Here is a 23,731-nt window from a genome sequence, read left to right as displayed (position 1 = left end):
GATGTGACCTACCCAATTGTGGGAGGTAACTTTTGATTAGATGGCCTCCATGGAGTTGCTACTCCACCCCTGCCAGGTAGGTCTTGATTAATTTAATGGAGTCCTTTAAAAAAGGAAGCATTTTGGAGAGAGAGAGTGTGACTGATGAGACTCACAAGAGCCCATGAAGCCAGAGACTGTTGGAGCTGGTCTCCTGGGGGAGCTTTCATGAAACAAGAGGCTTGGAGAGAAAGTTAGCAGATGTCACCATGTTTGCGATATGCCTTTCCAGTTGAGAGAGAAACTCTGAATGTCATTGGCCTTTCTTGACTGAAGGTAACCTCTTGCTGGTGCTTTAACTTGGACATTTTTTTATAGATTTTCTTTAATTAGGGCATTTTCATGACCTTAGAACCATAAACTTGCAACTTAATAAATTCCCCCTTATAAAAGCCATTCTGAAAGCTATATATTATTCAATCATCATCAAGAAACATGGCTACTGGAACACAGCTCTACGTTGTGACTGTGTGATTGCGAAAACCTTGTGTCTGATGCTCCTTTTATTTACCTTGTCAACAGATAAGTAGAACATATGGAATAAAAATAAATAGGGGGGGACAAATGTTAAAATAAATTTAGTTTGAAATGCTAGTGATCAATGAAAGGGAGGGGTAAGGGGTGTGATATGTATAATCATTTTTTTTTTCTGTTTTCATTTCATTTCTTTTTTCTGTTGTCTTTTTATTTCTTTTTCTGAATTGATGCAAATGTTCTAAGAAATGACCATGATGATGAATATGCAACTCTGTGATGATATTGTGAATTACTGATTATATATGCAGAACGGAATGATCAAAATAGGAATGTCTGCATTTATTTGGTGTTTTTTAGTACTGAAAAAAAGAAGTTTGAGGCTTATTTCTGGGCTGATGAAAATGTTTAAGAGGTGATGGCTGAATAATTCTGGGAATAGGTACATTTTGAAAGGGTGAATTGTATGGTATGTGAATTATATGTCAATAAAGTTATTTAAAATGTAAAAAAAAAAAAGCCATTCTGTTTCTAGTGTATTGCATTCCAGCTGCTAGCAAACCAAAACAAATGACTTCTTGCTTTATAAGGCTTCTCCAGGGGTATTTTCCTTCCACATCTCCAAATGTTCCTGACTATGTGGACCCTGAAGCTTTTTTCAAAATCGTTCCTTCTTAAGGACTTCAGTAAATACCCCACCTGGAATGGGTGAAGACACATCTCCATGGAAGCCACCTAATAAAAAGGTCCCATCCACAAGGGGGTAGGTCACAGCTCCATGGAAACAACTAATCAAAAAGATCCCAACATAATTGGGTGGCTCACATCCCCATGAAACAACCTAATCAAAAGATCCCACTATAAACACTATTGATCAGAATTAAAGAACATGGCTTTTCTGGGGTATACAACAGCTTCAAACTGGCATATAGGAGAAACTATGTGTGTGAGGGAAGCTATAGGGAAACTGTATTTTCTGCATGTCTTTTCTATAAACCTACAACTTCTCCTATATATATATATGTTTTTTTTTTTTTTTTTTTTGAAGCATAGACTGACTTGTCAGGTGGGCAGAACACAGCAGCCTCAGAATAAAGCTTTTTTTAAAATCAGGCCTAAAGAGCTTTACTAGAAAATTCTGCCATTCCAAGAACAAATATATGGTATGGGCCTGTGATAGGGAACTTGGCGACCACACCTTCTCTGATGCAGTGCTTGCTCCAGGATTTCCTGCTTGTCCCACAGCATCCAATGGAGGTGCCTCATCTCCTGCTTGTATTCAGCTGTCTTGCCAGCAAAGCCCTCCTGCTGCTCTATCAAATGGTGACTGATGTCCCCCAGCTTCAGTGTTGCCTGCTTTTTGTACCCCCTATTTCTATCTCCTGATGGTCTCTGTTACCACTGTAATATTCCAGGTTTATTCACTAATGTCAGTTCGTATCAGCAAGACCACACAGAATTTGTCCTTCTGTTTTTGGCCAATCTCACTCAGCACAATGTCCTTAAGTTCCATCCATGTTGCCACATACTTCATAACTTTATTCTATCTTACAGCTACAGAATATTCCATTGTATGCATGTGCCACAGTTTGTTTAACCACCCATCTGTTGATGGACATTTTGGCTGTTCCATCTCTTGGTAACTGTAAATAATGCTGCTATAAACATTGGTGTGCAAATGCCCATTTGTGTCCTTGCCCTCATGTCCTTTGCGTAGAGACAGCATATAGATGGTTCTTGTTTTTTAATCCATTCCCCCAGTCTGTGTCTTTTGATTGGGGAGTTTAATCCATTAACATTTAGTGTTATTACTGCATGGGTAGTACTTTCTTCTACCATTTTGCCTTCTGGATTTTATATGTCATATCTAATTTTCTTTCTTTATACCTTTACTCATAGTCTTCCTTTCTATACTCTTCTCCACACCTCTCTCTTCCATCTTTTTTTATCTGTCTCTAGTGCTCCCTTTAGTATTTCTTGCAGAGCCGGTCTCTTGGTCACAAATTCTCTCAGTGATTTTTGTCTGAAAATGTTTTAATTTCTCCCTCATTTTTGAAGGACAATTTTGCTGGATATAGAATTATTGGTTGGCAGTTTTTGTCTTTTAATAATGTAAATATATCATCCCACTGTCTTCTTGCCTTCATGGTTCCTGCTGAGAAATCTATGCATAGTCTTATTGGGCTTCCCTTGTACATGATGGATTGCTTTTCTCTTGCTGCTTTCAAGATTCTCTCTTTCTCTTTGATCTCTGACATTCTGATTAGTAAATGTCTTAGAGTATGTCTATTTGGATCTATTCTCTTTGGGGTATGCTGCACTTCTTGAATCTGTAATTTTAAGTCTTTCATAAGAGTTGGGAAATTTTCAGTGATAATTTCCTCCATTAGCTTTTCTCCTCCTTTTCCCTTCTCTTCTCCTTCTGGGACACCCACAACATGTATATTCGTGCACTTCATATTGTCATTCAATTCCCTGAGTCCCTGCTCATATTTTTCCATTCTTTTCCCTATATTTTCTTTTGCTTGCCGGATTTCAGATGTTCCATTCTCCAGTTCACTAATCCTATCTTCCGTCTCTCGAAATCTACCATTGTAGGTTTCCATTGTTTTTTTTTATCTCTTCTACCATGCCTTTCATTCCCATAAGTTCTGATTTGTTTTTTCAGACTTTCAATTTCTTGTTTTTGTTCATTCCTTGCCTTCTTTATATCCTCCCTCAATTCATTGATTTGGTTTTTGATGAGGTTTTCCATGTCTGTTCATATATTCTGAATTAATTGTTTCAGCTCCTGTATCTCATTTGAATTGTTGGTTTGTTCCTTTGACTGGGTCATATCTTTAATTTTCCTAGTGTGATTTGTTATTTTTTGCTGGCATCTAGGCATTTAATTACCTTAATTAGTTTATTCTGGAGATTGCTTACACTTCTTTTACCTAGTGTTTTCTTGCTGGATGAATTTCTTGTCTATCTGTTCTTTGACAGTTTAGTTCAGCTTTATGTGGACCTCTAGCTTAGGTTTCATTTAACAGAGGAGAATTTTTCAGTTCTTGTTTTCTTGTTTCTTGCCCTGTTTGTATGATGCCTTCCCCCCACACACACACACACTTAGGAGGGTCTACTTAGGTATTATAGACCCCAGCCGTATTTTCGCAGACCAAACTGGCCTCCTATAACGAGGAAAGAGTCACCTGCATCAGTTTTCCCTGAGGGTGAGACCCAGCAGGTTGAAAGACTTTCCTGTGAAGTCTCTGGACTCTGTTTTTCTTATCCTGCCCTGTGTGTGGTGCTTGTCTGCCTGCAGGTCCCACTAGCATAAGATGATGCAGTACCTTTAACTTTGGCAGACCCTTCCTGCTGAGAGCGTGGTGGAGACAGAGGAGAGGTTTTAGGCTGGTTTTAATGGCTTCAAATTACCAAACCCTGGGGTCTGAATTCCTTGAGGGAGGGATTCCACCTGAGTTGGGCTTCACTCCTCCCCTGGGGAAGGCACAGGCTCCAGACAAGCCCTCAAATGAGCTTGTTTCTCCCTCTGTGTGGGGCAGTTGCAGCCTGAGAAGTCCTGCTGTTGTATCCAAAGGCAGTCAAGCCTCTGTAGAAACACAGCCACAAAAACCTCTGTTTCCTTTTTTTTTTTTATTTTTCTGTCAGCCCTGCCCCCTTGGCACCGGGGCAAAAATGAGCGACCTACAATTTGACCAGGTTCACCTGAGCTGGGGGCCTATTTTTAGTAGTCAGAATTTTTAAATTAATTCCACAATTGGCGTTTTGTTGGGCTCAGCCCCTGCTGCTGGTAAAGTCTCTTTTCTTCCCCTCTGGGAAGCAGCCTGTGGGGGAGGGGCGCCACCTGCCACGACTTGGGGAACTCATGGTCTGGGTGGGCTTGCAGCCAGTCCAGCTGGTCCACCTGTAGTATGCTGTGTATCCGGTCACTGACGTGGCCCAGGAGCTGTTCTGTACTGTTTCTGGCTATTTAGTAGTTGTTCTGGAGGATGAACTAAAATGCACACATTGCTAAGCTGCCATCTTGGCCCGGAAGTCAGAATAAAGTTTTACAAATAAAAAAATGTGAATGCATGTTTAAAATGGTTAAGATAAGTTCTCCTCACCTATTTTTTTATTTTTGCTTTTTGTACTCCTGAATAAAAGAATCTACCTCTTTTTTAAAAAGTGCATTCTTTAGTACAGTAACAAAAGGCATCAGATTTAATGATGTAAACCAAGTTGCCTTCTTTATGACTCCTTTGGGTGAAATTTGTTGGAGCTGGTGTAAATAAATATTAGAGAGAGGGAAAAAGTAAACACTAAAAATTTTTGAAAACATTTCATTCCTCCAAGGATAGGGTAAGAATATATGGTCAGGAGCATTAGTAAGGAGTATTGGATATCTACTTCTGCCTTCAATTTTTTAATATCTTCTGGGTAGGAGACAGTGTCCACTCTCTTATTCCTTCATCCTCTTTTCATTAAAGGAAAACAACTATAGTTTGGAACACGTCTACGAATGTGGGGATTCTGCACTCTGTGACAAAAAACATCTTTTATCTGCCCCAGTAGGTGCTCAACAAAAGCTTGTTAAGTGGTTGGATGGATTGGCAGATGGATAGAGGAAGAATGGTTTAACCCAGTGGGCCACAGTGTGTACTTAAATATGAATCATGTGATTCCCCATGTCAGTCATGTGCTGCAAAAGTCCCCCTTGTTGATGAGCCTGTCCCTAGCACCATGTGATCAACAATGCCTGACCAAAAGGGTGAAAGGAAGTGTAACAAATAAGGTATCAGTGGCTGAGAGAGTTCAAAGAGAATGAGTCTACTCTGGAGGCTACTCTTATGCAAGTTTCAACTAGACATTGCTACCTATCATGGTTTGCCAAACTCCCAACCAAAACCATGCCTGCCAACCCTAAAGAACACCCAGGGCTTTATATGAGATTCTACAAAGATTCAATGCACTATGATTACTTTCCAGAAATTGCAACCTCCAGAGGGATTTCTAGGCCAGATAAACCCTAAAACTCAGAGAAGGCAGCCTCTCCAGAACATCAGCTAGTTCCATCCCCCTTTCCCATATTATTGACAGCCCTTTTTAACATGAAAAAGTTAGAATGGGCATAGCCCAAATACCACTAAAGGGTAGGAGAAAGATCAAAGGAGATGGTGGAGGTATACAAAGAAGGTGGGGTTTAACACATGCGCAGGATTGACAAATCATAATATTGATATTTCTTTTAGGCTCCGATATCTTAGCGCAGCTAGAAGTAAAAACCTAAAATCATAGAATTGTAACCTATACCAAACTATGAAATCTGTTCTACAACTAACTGTTGTAGTGTGCTCTGAAATATATTGCTTTTTTGTATATATGTTATTTTCACAGAAAGGAAAAAGAAAGTCGATTGTGATGATCAATGTACAGCATACAATTATACTGTGGACCATGATCCTACACTTTGGATGATTACATAGTATGTGAATATATAATATATATCAATAAAATTGCATTAAAAAATAAAGTCCCCTTTACTGATTTCACTACTCTGGGCTAATATTTTTACTTTTATTCAACTGATTAATGACCAAGATGCAAATTATTGTTGGTGGTATAAAGAATGGATGGATGGATGAATGATAAATTTTCTCAGCAGTTGCTACTTACTTCTCTTTCAACGACCAGCCAACAATTCAACTTCCTTTGCAAGGCTCTTCACTGTACTAGCTTTACTAACCTAGGCCCCTAGTTGTTCCCATGTCACAGATGAGCCTGCAAGGAGGTCATGGGGTGGGGTTCGGCTCTCCAAAAACTAAGCTCCGTCTTTAGTGACACAAAGAAGCCATTAATCATGAGAAACACTGGCCCCAAACTCTGTAAGGCTGCTGATCTATTAAGATTCCTCACCGTGAGCTTGGCCAATGGTATCTGGAAGTTGCTTAAGCAAATTGTGGCGGCAATCAAGAACTTCCAGATTAGGCAGTGAACCCAAGGATACCGGCAAGTACTCCAGGTGATTATTCTCTATATGAAGCTCTTTAAGATGCTGAAACAACATGAGAGTATACTATAATGATCCTTAACCTGATAAATGAGTTATAGCAACCAGAATCACCTGTGAGTTCCACACTCTTTCACTGGGGAAATTATACATTTGGGATAAAGAGAAAACATATCTTAAAACATATTATAAAAAATTATGAAACTTGTTTCCCTTTTAAGTAGGGGAAACACAACATGGCAATCTAGTGCTTATTTGTTTCACTAGAACTTCAGGGAAAAATAATTTGAATCATTTAACTACATTTATCATTTTCTCCCTTTCAACAGCTAATTTTCTCTGGCAGCTGCTATGGAATTATAATAGCCTCAAATATCGTCTCAACATTACCCAAATGGAAATAGCCAAAATGCACAGGTCAAGATATGGATGTACTCAATTTAACTATTACAAATTCACTGGGCAAAAAATGTAATGTTTGCATTTTACCCTAGGATTTTAGAGAGCAAGATGTACAAGGGGCAAGATGTTGATGGTGCTTTATGAAGACAGGGCAAAGGAATGTACACGAACGTGCCTCTGGAGAGAAATAACTGTGCTGAACATGCTGTTGCTTGGTTCCATGACTAGGGGTTGTGCAGTGGTCCACCCTACTTGATCATTATTAAGAGTGAGGTAACAGGAACAGACAAAAATAAGAGTTCTTTAAAGTATACCTGCATGGAGGCACACTGTGTGGTACTTTGAATGAAGCTGCTTTATCACAATTCAGCACAGAACCGTGGACCCATCTTCAGCAGGAATGTTGCACAACGGTTAAATAAACCACAATTTGCTGGACAGCAGGAGAAGCTGCCACCATGTAGGGATGGGGGTCAGATCATCCCTTAAGGAGAGTCCTGGGCTCCAAAATGCAGATTCTGAGCCATGTCACCTGTGTGATCTTTAAATTCAAAATAGTAGAATTTTCAGGGGGCTACTTATGAAAAGTAGAAATTAAAGGAAGAGATGTATGAGTCATCGCTCCATATTTCTGCAACTAAAACATGCCAAACCACACAGTGGAAAGAAGTATGGCATGATATATCCAATAGCATTCACAATAAAATGTTCTTTGGGTATGGATCTGGGAGTTGTTCAGTAAGACAGTGGAAACCTCAAAATGTGAAAATGTCTGCTTGTTTGGGGCTTTGTTGGAAATCTATGATCAGTTATCCCACACCAGCCTGCAGGGACCCCTACATGTTTTCTCAGTTATCAGCCTACTGAAGAAGTCAGTGATGTATGCTTCTTTGCCTGCTCACCTGGGGAGGCTTACCTGCAGTTTCCTAATGTGCTCTGGTATACAGGTAAGCTTGACTCCTTGATCTTGCCCCAGGTATAACTTCTCTAAAGACTCTAAAGCAAAAACTTCCTCCGGAAAAGAAAAGAACTGGTTTCCTGTTAGTCCAAGTATCTTCAGTTTTGAAAGTGAGCTGAAGTTTGAAGGTAGCTAGAAGTATTCAAAAAGATAAGTTACATTTCAGTTCAAAATTATTTTTTAACAGGAAGAAAATAAACTCGGCTTTTGGCTTTGAGGCAAATTGTTAAACAAAAAGTAGAGCAATTTAGCATCTCATACCGATGAAAAGTTTGCACATGTGCTGGCGTATATAAGTATATTCGTAGATCTGAAGTCAAGAGTTCCACTTTTTGTCCTGAGCCTCTCTGTTCTTCACTTTTATGCACTATTTTAAACTGGAGCAATTCTTAACCTACTTTATTGTAAATCTGTGAACTGTAGTATGGTAAATGCTTGACACCACTGAAAGAAAAAGTACCTGCATTATTTGTGTAAAATTACAGTGATAATACAATAAATTCAGTCATTGGAATTGGTAAATTTAGCTACATGACCCCTCACTTTAAAAGGCTTTAACTCAGCAATTTTGAAATTTTAGTTGAAATCTCAGTTGGAAGTAAATATATGTATATACTATTTCTAATCAGGATTTTTTCACTTAGACTATAATGATTGATTAAGACTATTAAAGTTATTATATATTGTCATGTTCCATCTTCTAATGAATACATAGGCTGTGTGTCCTATTCATTTACTAGCTAGGCATTTCACAAGCTGCCATATTTTTAAAAGGCCCTCTGTTCTAACTTTCTAGCCATCCAGTCCATATTCAAACACCTCCTGTAATGAAAAGTTCATTGCCTTCAATGGGTTACCTCTAATCAACAGATTTTTTGTTTTTGACAACCCCAAATCTGCTTCACTATCACAATTACCTATTGGAAAACTTAGATTCTTCTTGATACATTTGACACAATCACCCTACTGATGTATAGGGTGATGCCGCATTATCTTGTAGAAGGGAGAAGCCCAGCTATGTATCTCAACAGCTTCTTAATTCACGCTGAGCCACATTTTCTTTTATCTGGCTTGTTTACTAACTGGGAAGGTTCTCTGACTTTAGCTCTTGGGCTTTCCTTGCACCCATTCCCTAATCTGCCATCCTACTTTTCCTGAGAATGGTTAGAGCTCCGCTCAGTCCCCAACTTCTCTATAGATGGGTGGAACAGACAGATAATTGGTGAATTGTTCACTCACAGTTGAGAGTATAGGGGTAACTTATCTGTAAAAATCTCACACATCTGGAATCTCTCATAAGACATTTTTCTTTTAATTGTATAAGGTGAGGACTCATTTCCCCCAAAGTGCTATAAAATGTTTCCAGTTTTATTTATTTTTTAATCAGACTAAGTCAGTCTCTGGAGAAACTGATGCTTAAGCTTTCTTCGTTGTCTATTTCAAATTGTGTGTATAGTTCTGTGTGGCTTGAAAATTTATAAATGGTATCATAATGTGCTGCAATTTGGTGGCTTTTAAAATAAACATCTTGACTTTGAGATTTACCTATATTACACACATAAATCCAGTTCATTTAAATTATTGTAAAGCATTCCATATTATGATAGGCCACAACCTGTTGGCCCATAACCTTACTGACTGAAATTTAGATGGTCTCCCATCTTTCCTGATTATAAACAATGCTACGATGAACAATTCTGAACCTACCACCTGGTGTAAACATGGCAGAGTTTTAGGGACACATCTGTTTTTGCAGTTTCCCATAACTGGAATATTAAGGACTAAGGGTGTGTTAGAAAAGTGTGCCATTTAAGCAATCCCTGACAGGAGATGGTCTTTGTTAAGAATATAGATCCTGAAGCCAGCAGCTGTAGGACAAATCCTGGCTCTATCACATACAGGTTGTGCCACCTTGGTCAGTTAGTTAAGCCCTGTATGCTTCGTTTTCCTCATTTGTTACTAAGGATAATATTGCTCACAGCAGGAGTCCTGTGAGGATTCAATGGGACGATCCTTGTACAGCACTCAGCCCAGTGAGTGCCTCATCCATGTTCTAAGTAAACATTAGCAATCATTGTAATTACTATTGTTACTTAGGGAACGAGAGTAATATAAATTGCTACCCTGTTGGATATCTTAGTTAACCCCAGATCTTTGCCCATCTAGTGAGTTGGAATAAACCACCGAGATTGGAGCTGATGTTTAGACAGAAGGGCTCTTAACGAGAACATAGAGACAGAAGGGACTCAGTACCTGTTGTATTTTATTATCATCCAGTGCCAGGATCTCCAGTTTGTTCAGAGCACAGACCTGCAAAGGGCAGGTTTCCAGGTGGTTCTGGCTGAGATCCAGGAAGCGCAGGTTGACCAGGCGCCTGAAGGAGCGTGGGAGCGCGCGCAGCCCGGTGCGGCTCAGGTAGAGCAGGTGCAGCGACGTCCACCCGCAGAGGAGGCGCGGCACCCTCTCCAGCTGGTTCCCGCTCAGCCCGATCTCCCTCATCCCTGTCAGCTCGGAGAGGGTGCTCGGGATGGCGTGGAGGACGTTGTGGGACAAATCGAGCACCGTCATGGTGCTACAGCGGCCCAGCGACTCGGGTATAAAGAGGATTTTGTTGTAAGCCACATAGAACTTCTGCAGCCTGGTCAAGTTCCCAATGTCTTCCGGGATGAAACTGAGATTGTTCTCATCCAGGTCGATGACCTCCAGGTTGTAGAGAACGCAGAGCTCCTTCGGGAAGTCTTCAAACTTGTTTTGCTTCAGGTAGATCTCCCTCAGTTTGCTCTGGTTCACCATCTCCTTGGGCAGAGATCTCAGGAGGTTTCCGGTCAGCCCCAGCAGCTCAAGATGGTGAAGGGATTTGCAGATCGCCACGGGGAACTCCTGCAGGGCCATTTTGTAGAGCCGGAGCTCGCGCAGGGGACGGATGTAGCCGATGACCTGGAGCGAGGAGAAGGGCAGCGGGTTGCAGCTCAAGTCCAGGCCCTCCAGGCGGCTCAGCAGGCCCAGTTCCGGACACAGACTCCTCAGGTTGTTCTTGTTCAGGTAGAGGATCCTGAGATTCTTTAAATGGTGAATATCCTTGGGAATTGTTTCAATCCGGTTGTTTTCCAAATGCACTTCTTCTAAGTCCTTTCCTTCTAAGACCTCCAGTGGGATGGCAGTCAGACTCCCATTAGAAGCATCAATGAAGAATGTTCTGTAACTGACCTGTTGTGGACTATTTCTCTGATGAATTTTAGACAAACATTCTACCAGCTTTATGTCCTTTGACATTATTTTGAAGGAAAGTTCAACGACTCAAAAATCTGAAATAACATGAGAAGAAAGAAAGAAAGAAAAAGCAGAATTTACCTGCCACCAGACTTAGTGTCTCCAAAAAAAGATAAAATTACAATTTAGTTCATTAAACTTAGTACTTGGAATTATGACACAATATAAAATTTGGGCTTTTGCATTTTTTGGTCCAGAGACGTGTAGACTCCTCCTTCTCCTAAGAGAGTGACTCCTATGAAATGAAACGATTGTCTAATTTCAGTTTTTTAAAATGTCTATCTTTCTCACACCTTATACAAAAATTAACTCAAAATGGATCAAAGATCTAAACATTAGGTCTAAGACCATAAAACAGTTAGAGGAAAATGTAGGGAGATATCTTACGAATCTTACAACTGGAGGCGGTTTTATGGACCTTAAACCTAAAGCAAGAGCACTGAAGAAAGAAATAAATAAATGGGAGCTCCTCAAAATTAAACACTTTAGTGCATCAAAGAACTTCATCAAGAAAGTAGAAAGACAGCCTACACAATGGGAGACAATCTTTGGAAACGACATATCAGATAAAGGTCTAGTATCCAGAATTTATAAAGAGATTGTTCAACTCAACAACAAAAAGACAGCCAACCCGATTACAAAATGGGAAAAAGACTTGAACAGACACCTACCAGAAGAAGAAATACGGATGGCCAAGAGGCACATGAAGAGATGCTCAATGTCCCTGGCCATTAGAGAAATGCAAATCAAAACCACAATGAGATATCATCTCACACCCACCAGAATGGCCATTATCAACAAAACAGAAAATGACAAGTGCTGGAGAGGATGCGGAGAAAGAGGCACACTTATCCACTGTTGGTGGGAATGTCAAAGGGTGCAACCACTGTGGAAGGCAGTTTGGCGGTTCCTCAAAAAGCTGAATATAGAATTGCCATATGACCCAGCAATACCATTGCTAGGTATCTACTCAAAGGACTTAAGGGCAAAGACACAAACGGACATTTGCACACCAATGTTTATAGCAGCGTTGTTTACAATTGCAAAGAGATGGAAACAGCCAAAATCTCCATCAACAGAAGAGTGGCTAAACAAACTGTGGTATATACATACGATGGAATATTATGCAGCTTTAAGACAAGATAAACTTATGAACCATGTAATAACATGGATGGACCTAGAGAATATTATGCTGAGTGAATCCAGCCAAAAACTAAAGGACTGTATGCTCCCACTGATGTGAACGGACATTCGAGAATAAACTTGAAATATGTCATTGGTAACAGAGTTCAGCAGGAGTTAGAAACAGGTAAGACAATGGGTAATTGAAGCTGAAGGGATACAGACTGTGCAACAGGACTAGATACAAAAACTCAAAAATGGACAGCACAATAATACCTAATTGTAAAGTAATCATGTTAAAACACTGAATGAAGCTGCATCTGAGCTATAGGGTTTTTTTTGTTTTTGTTTGCTTGTTTGTTTGTTGTTGTTGTTTTTTATTATTATTACTACTTTTATTTCTTTTCTTTATATTAACATTTTATATCTTTTTCTGTTGTGTTGCTAGTTCCTCTAAACCGATGCAAATGTACTAAGAAACAATGATCATGCATCTATGTGATGATGTTAAGAATTACTGAGTGCATATGTAGAACGGTATGATTTCTAAATGTTGTGTTAATTTCTTTTTTTTTCTTTCTGTTAATAAAAAATAAAAAATAAAAAATACAATTAAAAAAAAAAAGGTCTATCTTGGTTCTTTTTCCAAGTAAGCTGTAGAGAAGACTGCAAAAGATCATAGTTCTTACCATAACAATGATAAAACACTAGGAAAAGTCATATTTTTTTTAATTATATTTTTCTTTAAACCATTTTAAAGTAGTGGATACAAAGAAGGTTAAAAGAATTAAATCTTAGACATGGACCAGGTCTTCCAAGGTGAGGAGAGATCAGTACGCCACTTTCATGGCTGGAATCTTTATTTTTTGGTCAAGTTTGGAGAACTAGCAGGCCGAGAAGCAAGCCTTCCATAGGCATGGGCAAAGAAAGTTTCTTAAGACCAGGAGAAACCAGCGCAAATGTTCATGGCCATGTGTAGGCTGGCATAGCAGACTGGAATCAGGAAGAGCCCTAAATGCAGTGCCAATTTCCCCCCACTAGACCATAGCTGACTGAGGGGCTGTAGGGGAGGTTGCAGGTTGAACTAAAGACCAGAGACAGAGAGATCCTGTAGATTCATGTTTTGGATTGCTAAGCCATGCTGAAGGGAGGGACTTAGATCCCTAAGCAAAATATTTAAAATTGCAGCAAATTTTAGCTGAAATTAACTGAAGCTGCAAACCAGCAGCATCTCAACTCAGCCCTTGATTAGACTGAGATCAACTCCTTACTCTAGCTATCTAATGGGAAAAAGGGTGTGCTCTTTTTTTGGAAAAATAGTTCAACTACTCAAAATCTGAAATAGTATGAGAAGAAAGAAAGAAAGAGCAGAATTTAACTGCCACCAGACTTACTGTCTCTAAAAAAAGATAAAATTACAATTTTTTACTCTACCCATCTTTTATATACAGTGACAATATAGGGTATGTAAAACAGCAGGAAAACAAGACCCACAATCAAGGGGAAAATGGTCAATTTTTGGAAGAGGCTCAAAAATGTTCCAGATGTTCGAATAGGTGGATAGGAGTTTTAAAATATGTAGTATAAATATGTTAAATAATTTTGAGAAAAGATGGGCAAAATATAGAGACTTTTAGAGAGCTGGAAATTCTAAAAAACAAAAGAAATAAATGGAGATTCTAGAACTGAAAAATTCAGTATCTGAAATGAAGAATTAATTGAATGGTCTTAACAGCAACTTAGACACAGCAGAAAGCAAAAGTAATGAACTTCAGGTAAAAAAAAATTATCCAGAGAGAAAAAAGAATGAAAACAGGACAGCACGTCAAAGACCAATGTGATGACATTAAGTGGTACAATATGCATGTGACTTGAATTCTGCTAGGAGAGCAATGTGTGGCTGTAGCAGAAGAAATCTTACTGCACTAGCTGAATATTTTAATTAATTTACCAAAACTGATGGAATTATCAGCCTATAGATCTGAGAAGATCCATAAACCCCACCCAGGGTAATTACAGAAATACATATCCAAAAGTCATGCTAAAGTACATCAAAATCAAACTGCTAACAACAAAAGAGAAAGAGTTCGGGTCTGGTGCCAAAAAAAAAAAAGAGAGAAAGAGACAATCCTAAAGCAACCAGAGGAAAAAAAACCTGTTATCTTCAGGCGTACAACAGTGAGAATGATAGTTGACTTCTCATTAGAAACAATGGTAGCCAGAACTCAATAGAATGACATCTGAAAGTGCTGAAAGGAAAAACAAACATCAACTGCCAACCTAGAATTCTGTGTATGGCAAAAATATTCTTCAAAAATGAAGATGAAATAATAGCATGTTTGGATAAATAAGATGAGAGAAATCATCAGCAGAAGATTTGCACAAATTCTCCAGTCTAAAGGAAATATCAGATGGCAGCACCAATCTGCAGAAGGAAGAAATGTGTGGATAAATATAAAATAATTTTTTCATAAAATACTTTTTAAAGCAAATATAATAATAATATGTTGTGGGCCTTATAACACATATAGAAGTAAATATATGGCTATGATAGCCCAAAGGAAGGAAGTGGAAAACTAGTGGAATTATCCTGTGGTAGAGTCTTACATTGTTCTTACATTTTTTCATGAAGTGATCTGATGTTAATTCAGGGTGGACTGCGACAGGTTAGAGATGCATATTGTAATCTCAAGTATAACAGCTAAAAATAAAGACGTATAAACAGAGGTGATAAAATGAAATAATAAAGACACTTGATTCAACCAAAAAAGGCAGAAAAGGAGGATAAAGGAAACAGAATAGAGGGAAAAATAGAGAACTAGAAGTAATTCTGTTATATGAAAATAGACTAAACACTCAATTAAAAGATAGATATTATGAGACCGAATAAGAAAAGAAAGATCCATAACCTATATGAAAGCACAGAATGGAAATAGATATACATACACCATGCAAACACTAATCCTAAGAAAGTTGGTGTGACTATATTAATAACAAAGTAGAGTTTAAAACAAGGAGTATTACTGTTAAGAGAAACATTTCATAATGATAAAAATGTTACTCATTAGAAAGATATAGCAATCCTAAATTAGTATATATCTAATAACACAGCTTCAAAATACATGAAATAAAAACTCACAGAACTAAAAAAGAAATAGGCAAATACACAGAGTTGGATATTTTAACACACCTCTCTTAGTAATTGATAAACAAGCAGAACATAAACAAACAAACAAATTAATTAAACAATTGAGGATTTAGTTGTGAACATTATTAACTGATTCAACCTAATCAGCATTTATAAACCATTACACAAAGTAACTTTTCAAGTAAACATGAAACATCACCAAAACAGATATTATGCTGGTCCATAAAGCAAATCTCAATAATTTTCAAAGAGCTGAAATGATAGAGTATATTCACTGACCATAATGGAAGTAAACTAGAAATCAAAACCCACAAGACATCTAGAAAATCTGAAAATATTTGGGAATTAATTTGCCAACACATTTCTAAAAACCTATGAATTAAAGAATGGAAATTAGAAAATATTTCAAAATGGAAAGACACAAAAAATTAAAAATTGTGAAATAAAGCAGTGCTTAAGGGGAAATTTATTACTTTAATACATGAACTAGAAGAGGTTACAAATCAATGGTATTAGAAAATAGACAAAAAAAAAAAAACAAAATACATCCCGATAGAAGTTAGAAGGCACTCAATATGGAACGACACAAAAAAAGCAAATGAATAAAAGTAGGCTTTCACGTAAGTGAGGAACAAAAAGGTATAAGGCTTTTAGGTATAAAGGCTAACCAGCAAAATGGCAGAAGAATGTCCTGTATTATCAATAGTGACTTTAAATCTATATACATTAAATTCTCCAGCCCAAAAGCAGAGATTGGCAGAATAGATGAAAAAAGCATAACCCAGTTATATACTGTCTGTAAAAGACTCACTTTAAAGTCAAAGACACAAATAGGTTGAGGTAGATACAATGGAGAAAATATATACCATGCAAGGAGTAATTAAAAGAGAGTTGGAGTGGATATATTAACATCAGATAAAATAGACCTTAAGTCAAAAACAGTTATGAGAGACAAAGATGGTCTTTATATACTGATAAAGGGGACAATTCAACAGAAAGATGTAATAATGTTACAAATATGTAACAGCAGAGCCCCCAAATATATGAAGTAAATACTGACAGATTTGAAGGCAGAAGTTGACAATTCTACATTAATAGTAGGAGACTTTAACACACTACTCTCAATAACGAATAGTTCAATAAGCAAGTACAGGACTTGAATGATACGCTAAACCAACTAGACCTAACAAAACAAACACATGGAGCACTGCAACCATTGAAAACAGAATACACATTGTTCCCAAGCGCACATGGCTCATTCTCCAGGATGAGATCATATGTTGGTTCACAAAACAAGACTCAATATAGGAAAAAATACTGAAATCATACAATGTATATTCTCTGACCACAACAGATTAGAGCTAGAAATCAAAATGGAAAAAAGGGAAATTTATAAATATGTGGAAATTAGACAACATATTCTTAAACAACCAATGGATAAAAAAGGAAATAAGCAAAAGTAGGAAATATCTTGAGATGAATAAAAATGAAAACACAAAATACCAAAACTTATAGGATGCAGCAAAGGCAGTACTGAGAAGGAAATTTATAGTTGTTTTTTTTTTGCATGGGCAGGCACCAGGAAATGAACCTGGGTCTCTGGCATGACAGGCGAGAACGCCGCCTGCTGAGCCACCATGACCCACCCAAATTTATGGTTTTAAATGCTTAGATTAAAAAAAAGAAAGACATCAAATCAGAGACCTAATCGCAAAAACTGGAAAAACTAGAAAAAGAAGCACAAACTAAATTCAGTGAGCAGAAGGAAGGAAATAACAAAGATTAGAGTGCAGATAAATGTACTAGGAAATATAAAACAACAGAGAGAATCAACAAAACCAAACGCTGGTTCGTTTGAAAGATCAATAAAACTGACAAATCCGTAACGAGATTGACAAAGAAAAAAGAGAGAATACAAATAATGAAAACCAGAAATGAGAAAGGAGACATTACTACTGCCCCTGCTGAAATAAAAGGACTATAAGAGGATACTATGCACAAGTGTTTGCCAATAAATTAGATAACCGAGGTTTAATGGACAAATCCTTAGAAAGCATACAAACTACACTCATTGACTCAAGAAGAAACAGAAAAATCTCAATAAGCAAATTACTAGTAAACAGATCAAATAGGTAATAAAAAATCTCCCAACAAAGAAAAGCCCGTGACCTTCACAGGGAATTCTATCAAACAGTCCAAGAAGTCACATTCCAATTCTGCTCAAACTTCCAAAAAATTGAAGAGGAAGGAACATTCCCTGAATCATTCTACAAAGCCAACATCAGCCTCATACCAAAGCCAGATAAAGATGCCACAAGTAGAAAAAACTATAAATCAATCTCTCTTATAAACAGAGGTGCAAAAATTCTCAACAAAACACTAGTAAATCAAATCTAACAGCATATTAAAAGAATTATATACCATGATTAAGTGAGATTTATCCCTGGTATATGAGTTTGGGTCAACATTAAGAAAATCAAATAATGTAAGTTATCACATGACAGAACAAGGGGAAAAAACACACAATCGTCTCAATTGATGCAGAAAAGGCATTTGACCAAATTCAGTATCCTTCTTGAAAAAAACACTTAGAAAACTAAGAAGAGAAGGAATATTCCTCAACATAATAAAGGGCATCTATGAAAGGTCCACTGCTAACATCCATTTAACGGTGAAAGGTTGAAAGCTTTTCCTTTAATATCAGGAGCAACACAAGGATGCCCACTATCACCATTGTTATTCAACATTACACTGGAAGTTCTTGCCAGAACAATTAGTCAAGAAAAAGAAATAAAAGGGAAATTGGAAAGGAAGAAGTAAAACTTTCCCAATTTGCAGATGATATTATCCTATATACAGAAAACCTGAAAAAAACTACAACAAAGCTCCTAGAGCTTAATAAATCAATTCAGCAGAGTGGTAGGGTACAAGATCAACACCCCCAAATCAGTAATGCTTCTATCTACAAACAATGAACAATTGGGAGGCGAAATCCAGAAAAAAAATTCACAACAGCAACTAAAAGAATCAAATACCTATGATACACTAACAAAGGATTAAAGGACCTGTACACAGAAAACTAAAAAACATTGATAAAAGAAATTAAAGAAGACCTAAATAAAAGGAAGAGTATTCTGTGTTCATGGATTGGAATACTAAATATCATTAAGATGTCAGTGCTACCCAAACAATTTATAGATTCAATGCAATCCCAATTAAAATCCCAACATCTTTCTTTGCAGAAATGGAAAAGCCAGTCATCAAATTTATATGGAAGGGTAAAAAGCTCCAAATAGCTGAAGTCCTAAGGATGCATACCAGGTTTTTAGGGAAGAAATATCAATCTTTCACAAATTCCTTCAGAAAATATGGAAGAGGGAACACTTTCCAACATTTTAAAGAAGCCAGCAAAACTCTGATACCCAAACCTGATAATGATATTACAAGAAATACACAGGTATTCCTCCTGAAAATAGATGCAAAAATCCTAAACAAACTTTGTCAAATTAAGTCTAACAGATAACATTTATGTTCGCATGGGGTTTACTCCAGGAATTCAGGATTCATCTAACATTTAAATATCAAACCACGTCATTTTTTTTCAAACCATGTGATTTATTACATTAACAGAATATAGGGGGGAAATATATGATCTTCACAATAGATACCAAAAAAGCCTTTATACAATTCAGATTTAAAAATTGCCATCAAGCTGAAAATAGAAAATAATTTCCTCAATATGATAAAAGTAAATGCAAAAAAATTTGTAACATCATTTTTGGTGAAATATTGAACAATTTCACCCTACAGCTGGGGACAAGACACTTTATTCAACATTGTGCTAGAGATTCTAGCCAATGGAGAAAGGCAAGAAAAGGAAATAAAAAGCAAAACGATTGGAAAGGAAAAGGTAAAGCTGTCCCTATCTGCAGATGATATAATTGAATATAATTATGATAAGTGAATTTTTTCTGGACCATTAGACAAAATTTAAATATAAAAAATTGTATTATAAAATGTGGTAGATACATACAGTGTAATATTATTTAGCTATAAAAAGGAATGAAGTAGTTTTACACACTATAGCACGGATGAACCTTGAAAACATTATGCTAAGTAAAATACACCAGTCACTACTGATACATGTAACAACATGGGTGAATATAATAATTACTCCAAGAGAAAGAAGCCAAACAATAAAGGGCAAATACTCTATAAAAAAAGACAACCCCAGTTACAAAAGGGCAAATATCTGGAATGATCTCACTTTTATTTGGTTAAGAATTCATAGAGTCAGAATAGAGTTAGAAATTAGTATACAAATTACCACAGTCAGGGGTACAGGCAGGGAATGGGTATTTAATGCTTAATTGGGAAAGGGTTTCTGTTTGGGGTGATGGAAAAGTTTTGGAAAGGGATGGTGGTAACAGAACTTCATTGTGGATGCACCAACACCTCGGAACGGTGGACTTGAAGGTGGCTAAACGATTCACTCGAGGTTGTATACATGTTACCAGAATTTGAAACAAAACAACACAAAACTGTATGACACAAAAAGGGAACCTAATGGAAACTATGGGTTAAAAATATAATTATAATAATATTGTTTCATACGTTGTAACAGAGGTACCACTCTAATGTAAAATGTTAATAATAGGGAAAACCACGTGTGTGTTGGGAGTGGTGTACTTGGGACCTCTGTACTTTTTGTATGCTTCTGTAAACTTACAGTTGCTCTAATAAAAAATTGTTTTTAAATTTAGTTGTATTCCCATGTACCAGCAAAAACTGAAAAATAAAAATAAAATACCATTCCTAAGAGTATCACATGACTTCAAATACCTAGAAATAAATTTAACAAAAAACATAGCAGGACTTTACACTGAAAACTACCAAACAGTACAGAGGAAAGTAAAGATGACCTAAACAAATGGAAAGATAAATTATGTGTATACATTAGAAGGTACAGTAATGTTAAGGTGTCAACTCTCCCCAAATTGTTCTGTAGAGTCAGTCAAAATCTTAGTTAGTTTGTTTGTTTGTTTTTTTGGTAGACATTGACAATCTGATTCTAAAATCTATATGGAAATTCAAAGGACCTAGAAATGCCAAATAGAATCTCAAACTATAAGAACAAAATTGGTGGATTCACTCCATCTGACTTAGAAACCTTATAAATTCAAGACATTAATGTTATGTGGTGGAAGACTATTATTTTTAAAACTATTATTTTACGCCTGTTTTACAGATAAAGAAACTAAATAACTAAAAGGGTTCTTCTCAATATAACAGGAAGTAGGAGCAAGAGCAGAAAATTTGACCTGACCTCTCCTAGGTTTTTAACATCATTTTTTTTTTCTACAAGAAGCCTGGCTTTTATTAAAATCATTCTCCTAGAGTTTGACGTTTCCGTCTTGATTTTCTTTTGCAGACTTTCAGCAGTCATCTGGGGGAAATTCATGTGGACTGGCCACACCGACCCAAGTTAACACCGGGATGTCTGAGCTTGCAGGCACTTAAAAGCATTTATTTCTCCTGACATCCTGCTCCATGATTAAACCTACCTAGAATGTCTGAATGTGTGTGCAGATATATTGTTTCTCCTTAACCGTAAATCCCACGTGTCTGGAATCAGTTTGACAGACCAGTGAAAGCTATATATATATCTATATTGCGCATCCATTAGTGGACTTAATAAAAGTAGATCATAAAGGCAGGATTTATAATAGCTCTGCTGGTAATTCAGCTACAGTCAATAAATTGGGAAGTTTTCTTCCTAATTGGCCATTTTTTTCTAGGGACTGCTACGTGAATGTCATCAGATTAATTTATTATTATAATCCAATGTTACCGTGGGGTTTCAAAGCAACATAATTGTTGCATGCTCATTTCAAGGAAGCAGGGTCCTGCTATTCAATAACCAGTCCTCTGTGTAATTCTAACGCCTGAAAAAAACCACTTAGGAAACTGATCAACCCTCTCAAATTTGCTCTGAATGCTGCTATACACAAACTATAATAATGTGGTGTATAAGTCTCTCTGATTGTGTAAGTAACGATTTCCAGTTGTGTAAATAACCACTTCCAGTTAAAATAAACTTCAAGATTTTGCTTAAAACTTCACCTGTGGGTACCCGGGTGGTTCAGTGGTGGAATGCTCGCCTTCCATGAGGGAGACCAGGGTTGGATTCCCGGACCATGCACGAAAAAAATCCCCAAAACCAAAAAACTTCACCTGTGAGATCTTTTTCCACTAACAGTATACCATTGGGTCACAGACAGGCTAAAAGTAGGCAGAATAGATTTATGATTGGAGAATCATGTCATGGTCACACTACTCTCTATTGAAATAAAAACTTCTGGGAAACTATAAAATCCCTGGAAAAATGTTCACATCCCCTCTCAGGTGGTACTGAGGTGAAGTCCCGTATAGACCTCATACTCCAGGGGAAATAATTTTATAAGCAAGCAACTGAGATTTGGGGCAGGGAGTAGGGGCTCTCACAGGCTCAGCCAGGAATAAAAGCAGAGTCTGGGATATTGAAATCCTTGATAACGTTTTCTTCTTAAAAGAAATAGGAGAAGGAAAACAAAAATACGTATTAGATCATGAGCCCTGCAAGGTTTGTAGAGTGAAGTTTTATGAAGCTGTCCTATGAAAACCTCTGTGCAGTCACCTAAGGATGTAACAGGCCTTGCCCAAATATCTCTTCACCAGAATGATTTGTCCTTGTGCCGAGCAGTGCCTGCCCTCATCCTCACTCTCTCTAAATCATTGATCTGAAATAGGTTCTCAGGACCTGTTCTCTTGAAAGAGCCTCAAAAGTGGCATTTCATCTGTTTTCAAAAATGTTTCGATTATTCATTCATCTCCTGTCCACACCAACAAACTACAAATCTAGTCATGTATAGCCCCCCAAATATGTTTTGAAGAATTTGATGGTTCAAACTATTATTTTGCATGATGAGTGTGGTAGATTGAATTATGTAACACATGTTCTTAATCTTAACCTGTGTCCCATGAATGTGAACCCACAGTGAAGAGGACCTTCTGAAGATGTTGTTTTTAGTTAAGGTGTGGCCCAATTGGATTATGATGGGCCTTGATCTCTATTATTGGAGATTTTATAAAAAGCACTCACAGACCTTCGGGCCAAGATGGCGGCTTAACAATGTGCACATTTTAGTTCGTCCTCCAGAACAAAAACTAAATAACCAGAAACAGTACAGAACAGCTCCTGGGGCCACTTCAGTAACCAAACACACAGCATACCCCAGTCTGGACCAGCTGGACCAGCTGCGAGCCCCTGCAGAACCGTGAGTTCTCCAAGCCGCGGTGGCCAGTGCCCCTCCCCCACAGGCTGCTTCCCAGAGGGGAAAGGAAAGAGACATTACCAGCAGCAGGGGCTGAGCCCAACCAAATGCCAATTGTGACAGAACAAATTTTGACTACTAAAAATAGGCCCCCCAGCTCAAGTGAACCTGGTCAAAGTGAAGGTCGCTTATTTTTGCTCTGGTGCCAAGGGGGCAGGGCGGACAGAAAAAGAAAAAAAAAAAAGGAAACAGAGGTTTTTGTGGCTGTGTTTCTACAGAGGCTTGACTGCTTTTGCATACAGCAGCAGGACTTCTCAGGCTGCAACTGTCCCACGCAGAGGCAGAAACAAGCTCATTTGAGGGCTTGTCTGGAGCCTCTGCCTTCCCCAGGGGAGGGGTGAAGCCCAACTCAGGTGGAATCCCTCCCTCAAGGAATTCAGACCCCAGGGTTTGGTAATTTGAAGCCATTAAAACCAGCCTAAAACCTCTCCTCTGTCTCCACCACGCCCTCAGCAGGAAGGGTCTGCCAAAGTTAAAGGTACTACATCATCTTATGCTAGTGGGACCTGCAGGCAGACAAGCACCACAAACTGGGAAGGATAAGAAAAACAGAGTCCAGAGACTTCACAGGAAAGTCTTTCAACCTGCTGGGTCTCACCCTCAGGGAAAACCGACGTAGGTGGCTCTTTCCTCCTGGTAGGAGGACAGTTTGGTCTGGGAAAATATGGCTGGGGTCTATAATACCTAAGGAGAGCCTCCTAAGTGTGTGTGTGGGGGGAAAGGCACCAAAAATGTGGGGCAAGAAACAAGAAAACAAGAACTGAAAAATTCTCCTCTGTTAAACAAAACTTAAGCTAGAAGTTCAGATAAAGCTGAACTGAATGTCAAAGAACAGATAGACAACAAATTCATCCAGCAAGAAAACACTAGGTAAAAGAAGTGCAAGCAATTTCCAGAATAAACTAATTAAGGTAATTAAGTGCCTAGACACCAGCAAAAAATAACAAATCACA

The 23,731-nt window shown here is 37.8% G+C and overlaps 1 protein-coding gene across 3 annotated transcripts in view; it reads right to left on the bottom strand.

Moving 5' to 3' along the window:
* Window positions 1-23,731, bottom strand: part of LRRIQ4 (leucine rich repeats and IQ motif containing 4) — a 47,608-nt gene that overhangs the window by 11,641 nt on the left and 12,236 nt on the right. For 2 of the 3 annotated variants that reach the window (XM_077160983.1, XM_077160984.1), the window contains exons 2-4: window positions 10,119-11,170; window positions 7,824-7,997; window positions 6,412-6,550 (exon numbers count right to left, since the gene is read on the bottom strand). In XM_077160983.1, coding sequence (XP_077017098.1) covers window positions 6,412-6,550; window positions 7,824-7,997; window positions 10,119-11,138 — 1,333 coding nt within the window. In that variant the 5' untranslated portion in view covers window positions 11,139-11,170. The remainder of the gene's footprint in view (window positions 1-6,411; window positions 6,551-7,823; window positions 7,998-10,118; window positions 11,171-23,731) is intronic. The other variant, XM_077160985.1, reaches the window with a different exon arrangement.

Source organism: Tamandua tetradactyla, chromosome 5 (assembly GCF_023851605.1).
Source record: "Tamandua tetradactyla isolate mTamTet1 chromosome 5, mTamTet1.pri, whole genome shotgun sequence".
Classification (NCBI taxonomy): domain Eukaryota; kingdom Metazoa; phylum Chordata; class Mammalia; order Pilosa; family Myrmecophagidae; genus Tamandua; species Tamandua tetradactyla.
This window is presented reverse-complemented; position numbering and strand designations above follow the sequence as displayed.